Below are 5,247 nucleotides of genomic sequence, written 5' to 3' on the forward strand. Positions count from 1 at the left end.
ATATCAGCTAAGCAAATGACCTTCTCTAAATGCATTAAAAACATTATAACATAATCTGAATACTATTTGAAAAATTATCTCCATTCTCTTTGAGCATGTGAAAAACAAATTTAGCTGGGGTAAAATGAGTAAGACAAGATAAAGTACATTCATCTCTTCAATCCTCCAGAATTACAGTTGTAAACAGACTCATACACATCAGTATCCATCCTTAGACATCAGAAAGATCAGAAATGCAACAAAAATTTAAAATATCTAGGTCAAATGAAAGAGGATCATATAAAAATGGCAGATAATACAAAATTAACAAAACTCGACTAAATCAAAAAACCTCAACAAATTATTCTCTATAGTTTCATCACTATCTGCTAGAGTAGCTCTCTTCATGATGTATTTATGTACCATGCAGTTTAAGAGAAGAAATTATTGAAGTTAGTCATTACTTATTTTACCCATTCCAGATATCATCTTTTGAAAATTGAAAACTATCAAACTAGACATTAGTGTGGGGGAAAAAATGACTTGGAATCCCACACAGAAAAGAACACCAAAAATATCAGGATATTTTATTAACAACCTCAATTACAATCGGGTCAAGCTGAGGCAAAATTTCTTGAAAAAAAATGTACCTGTCACCTGGTTATATTCCAATCTTTTTCTCTTAACTTCAACAACAATTATGCTGATTAATTTTTCATTCTAAAGGTGATGCAGCAGTACAAAATAATGATGCAACACTTACAATGTAATGATTTCAAATGTGTAGGTAAAAAAATAGTGAGAAATTAGAAATTACTAATTTTACCCCAGTTACTAAATTTTGCCCCATCACTCCTACTCCTTTTTTTTTTCTTTCTTTTTTTGTCAGACAGTTAACATGAGAGGGTCACTGCTTCTGTATCCCAACAGAACAAAATCCTGAGACATCAGGACCTGGCAGTGAACTATCTTTTCCTGTCTGTGACTTTTGAGAAGCTTGGGGTGGCTGGGCTGCTAACAGTGCGATTCTTGCCATCGTTGGTAACTCACCAAACTGAGTTGCCAGGTGATGCCCGTGAGGGTGCTTGACTTTTCCAATGCCTTTGCCTTGCCATCGCCTGTGATAATGCTGTGTTGGCTTGCTTCAGTAGGTTCTGTTGGACCTTGTGGTGTGCGACTAATTGAGGCACTTGGCTGCATTTAAATTTTTTCTTTCTCCTGTTTTTGGCTTTTTTTTTTTTCGTTTGTATAAATTATACAATAGTTGCACTTAATTTTAAATAACAAAATGCATGACAATAAAATAAATTATTATATTAAATATACAACCATATTTTAAGTTAACACTAAATGGATATAATTTATAGGTATATATTCCATCAACTCTTTAGTGGCGGAAACCTTTCAAAGGGGTTAGCAGAGGACCCAGACTTAGTTGAGTACCACTGGTAACACTTTTGCATATTATAGGTACCGCAGTCAATTGTACTAAGGTCTTTCTTGCTTAGTTTTTTTTTTCTATTCGTATGTGAGTGTAGGGGTTTGTGTATCTTAAGGTTACGTTTATACATGAGAACTGGTGATGAGAAAGACTTATTATTATTGTTCAGTAGTTTTATTTTTATAACGTGCTTTCACTTCACTACCGAGCGCAGCTCTGTGCGCCTTGGGTATGTGCTGTGGTTTGCTGTGATGCTCTTATGGTTACTGTATTGAAAGTGTTTTGCGTAGGATGTGTGCAGTGCCCAGTAGTGCAATTTTCTGTATGTTATATATATTTGTAAGTCCTGGTGTTTTTGTTATGTATTTGTCTGAATATTCTTTTATTATACCTAAGGCACCTACTATGATAGGAATTGTTTCTGTTTTTAGATTCCACATTCGAGTTACCTCTATTTCCAGGTCTTTGTATTTTGAAAGTTTCTCCATTTCTTTTACGGAACGTTGTCATCTGCTGGTATTGATACATCAATTAGAAAGCATCATTATTATTATTATTATTATTATTATTATTATTATTATTATTATTATTATTATTATTATTATTATTGAATTTAAATACAAAAAAATTCGATAGATTAAGTAAGTTCCAGGATAATTGAATCCTAATGTTGCGAACTGAGAATCTTGATCAAAGATGAAAGATGGTTGTAAATCGGTTTAAAGAGGAAGACGACCGACTGCATATATTTTATTATATATATTACATTATATACTTTTAAAAAAGTACTTTTTGATATAGTTTTGCATGCTTATGACAAATATTGTGGTTTTATTATTTTGATATAAAAACTTACAAGCATTTAAAGTTGCCATGGCAACTACGGTAGCAAACAGTTTCTACTTCCGCTTGTGACACTGGACTCCTTTGATTGGCTAAAAAATATATAACTTTAAAAGCTTCCATCTTGTTTATTATTAATTTTTCGATAAAATGAGTGCGATATTCGTCATCAACATGCAAAACTACGTATGTGTGGAAAATTTGAAAACAATCCATTGAGAACTGAAAAATCTTCAAGTGGTTGGAAGAAAACGAAAAAGATCCATGTATTTTAAATATGGATAGATAGATAGATAGATAGAGAGAGAGGTGTGTGTGTGTTATTAAATGCTACTTAACAAGCTATTCTTGATAATGAGTTTAAAGTTCACAGTTGTAAGCCATGGTATGAATATCTTTGTTGGCATGGTGAGTGAGGACGCACCAATCTAGCTTTATCAATATCTCCCCCTCTTTTTCCTATCTACTCTTCCCGCTACTACTACTACTACTGCTGCTGCTGCTGCTACAACATTTGTTATTTCCTTGTTCTTGCTATGTCACTGTTTAACTATTTACGTAACTGGTGGGTTTAGTAGTCGAACGAAGTGATCGGTCTTAGAAACTAAACAAACCTGCACAATTCATCTGATGATGTATACACGAACCTCTTGATTACTCACTCTGCGCCAGTCTGTCAGCAAGCATTGTTTTAAATTGAGCACATCGCATATTTTGGCTACTTTCTCTGTTTTGTTAATAACAGAGAGAAAGAAAGAAGTATTAAGAAAATTACAATAAATACATCAGCTTTTAAGTATCCAACATCCGATGTAACAGAAATTTATATCCATCACTAATATTTATATTGAACTAAGGAAGGAATAACTTTCCGTCTAAAATTATACGTTTCATCAAATAATATATTTATCGTTTTTTTTTTTTAACTGAAATGTCTGAAAAGCCTAATGTTATTAGTCATAATAAAAGATTGACTGAGAATTTTCTAGATAAATACAGACGGCAGCCAGGGGAAACCCCGAAAGATGAAGTGGATGGTTCGAAAGACTGGTGCTACGACTGTTTCCTTCATTATGATAAAAACAAAGACAGATTTTTGGATTTGGATGAATTTACCGAGATGGTTAAGGACATTTTCCCTGAGTCGGACAGCTGTGCAGCTTCTATATCCAGTGAATTGCTAGAACTTTTAGATGAAGATGGAGATCATCTGTTGGGTAGGCAGGAAAATCGATGGAAAGTATGGCTAAGCCGAGTAATAAGACCAATTTCTGCTATTTTGATCATAGATGTCCAAAACGATTTTATCGACGGAACGTTATCATTAGAGAAATGTCCTGCAGGTCAGGATGGAGCGGATGTCATCCCTGTAATTAACAAACTTATTAAGTCAGTAAAATTTGATTTGGTGGTATATTCATTGGACTGGCATGATGACAAACATATATCTTTTATCGATAATTTACGTACAAGAACTTTACACTCCAGCTTTACTCGTTCTCCTGAAGAAATCCAGTTGTATGACAAAGTAATATTTAGCATGCCAACAGCTCAGTCACAGGTACTTTGGCCACGGCATTGTGTCCGGGGAACTTGGGGTGCCCAATTACATCGAGAATTATATGTCGCGCCGGGTTCAGTGCAGGTATTTAAGGGCACTGACACCGACGTTGACAGCTACTCGGCTTTTTTCGACAACAATAGAGCTTCCCAAACACAGCTGTTTTCCATCTTGCAGAGCCACAGCGTGACCGACGTTTATGTCTGTGGAATTGCCTATGACGTGTGTGTTAAGTACACAGCCTTAGATGCCCTTCATTTGGGCTTTCAGACCTGCCTAATTGACGATGCATCCAAAGGAGTTAAACTGGAAGATATTGAGAAAACTAAAACGGATTTAGTAGAGAAAGGTTGTTGTTTACTACAATCTCAACAGATTTCCGAAAATTTATCGAAGGCATTCCAGAATACTGACCGCGGACTATGGATTGCTCGGGCACTTTCCAATGCGCCATGTGTATCGTAACGATATTGCTGGTGAGACTCATTTCAAATTCTCATTTTATCACTTTCACTCTTTATATTCTTCCTTCCTTCTTTCTCTTTCACACATCTGTTTCTCTCTTTATTAAAATATTCATGTAAGTTTGTCTGTAAAGTTTTCATTCGACTGTTTACAGTTTTGTCGACGGATATTTTAGTACTTGGACTTATTGATTGTTTAGTTCCCCGGTCAATCATGATTGAGCATGATATTTCAATCGTGACAATCCCGTCTTTTAAATCTACGTTATCTGATGTTGTCTTTCTTTATTTAAGACTAAAAAAAGATATGACTTTAGCCGTTATTTCAAGTAGATGGAACAACCACATGAAAAAGATCCCTTGTCGACTTGTACATGTTTGTGTGTGTGTGTGTGTGTGTGTTGTATGTGCGAGTGTGCTCGTTAAGCTTTCAATATGCATTTTTATAACTAAGTTGTGATACTATAATGGTTTGCTACACGTTTACACACGCATGCATGCCCCCCCCCCCAGTATTGCAGTTAGGTGAGTAATACGCTTCATGCTATTCACGCACCTAGTAACATTAACTATCATCATCGGTGTCGTCGTAATCGTCTTCCTCCTTTTCATCTTCATTCTCCCCTCCTCCTCCTCCTCATCATCATCATCATCACAACCCATATCACTTTCAACACTGCTCACAACCAGTAATCATCATTGCTCACCACGACGACCACCACCACCAGCATCATCATCATCATAATCATAATCATCATCATCATCATCATCATCATCATCACGCACCTCACAACCACTACTGCACTCTTGTTACCAACATTTACTATAACAACAAACAACGGTGGAGACGGAGTATATGTAATCTGGGTATACCCCCCATTTTAAATTTTGTTTTTTTTACGGAATCCTATGTTTCAGACCATGGAGAATCCGATTCTGGAAAATTTTTTTTCAAAAAT

At 35.4% G+C, this 5,247-nt stretch overlaps 1 protein-coding gene across 2 annotated transcripts in view; it reads left to right on the plus strand.

Annotated features, from left to right (window-relative positions):
* Nucleotides 1-2,426: 2,426 nt before the first annotated feature.
* LOC106869615 (uncharacterized) overlaps nt 2,427-5,247 on the plus strand; it is a 35,770-nt gene continuing 32,949 nt past the window's right edge. The window contains exon 1 of one of the 2 annotated variants that reach the window (XR_008266056.1): nt 2,427-4,300. Coding sequence is in view for 1 of the 2 variants with exons in the window: in XM_014915423.2 (XP_014770909.1) it covers nt 3,195-4,289 (1,095 nt within the window). In the remaining variant the exon portion in view is untranslated. The remainder of the gene's footprint in view (nt 4,301-5,247) is intronic. The other variant, XM_014915423.2, reaches the window with a different exon arrangement.

Source organism: Octopus bimaculoides, chromosome 18 (assembly GCF_001194135.2).
Source record: "Octopus bimaculoides isolate UCB-OBI-ISO-001 chromosome 18, ASM119413v2, whole genome shotgun sequence".
NCBI classification, from domain to species: domain Eukaryota; kingdom Metazoa; phylum Mollusca; class Cephalopoda; order Octopoda; family Octopodidae; genus Octopus; species Octopus bimaculoides.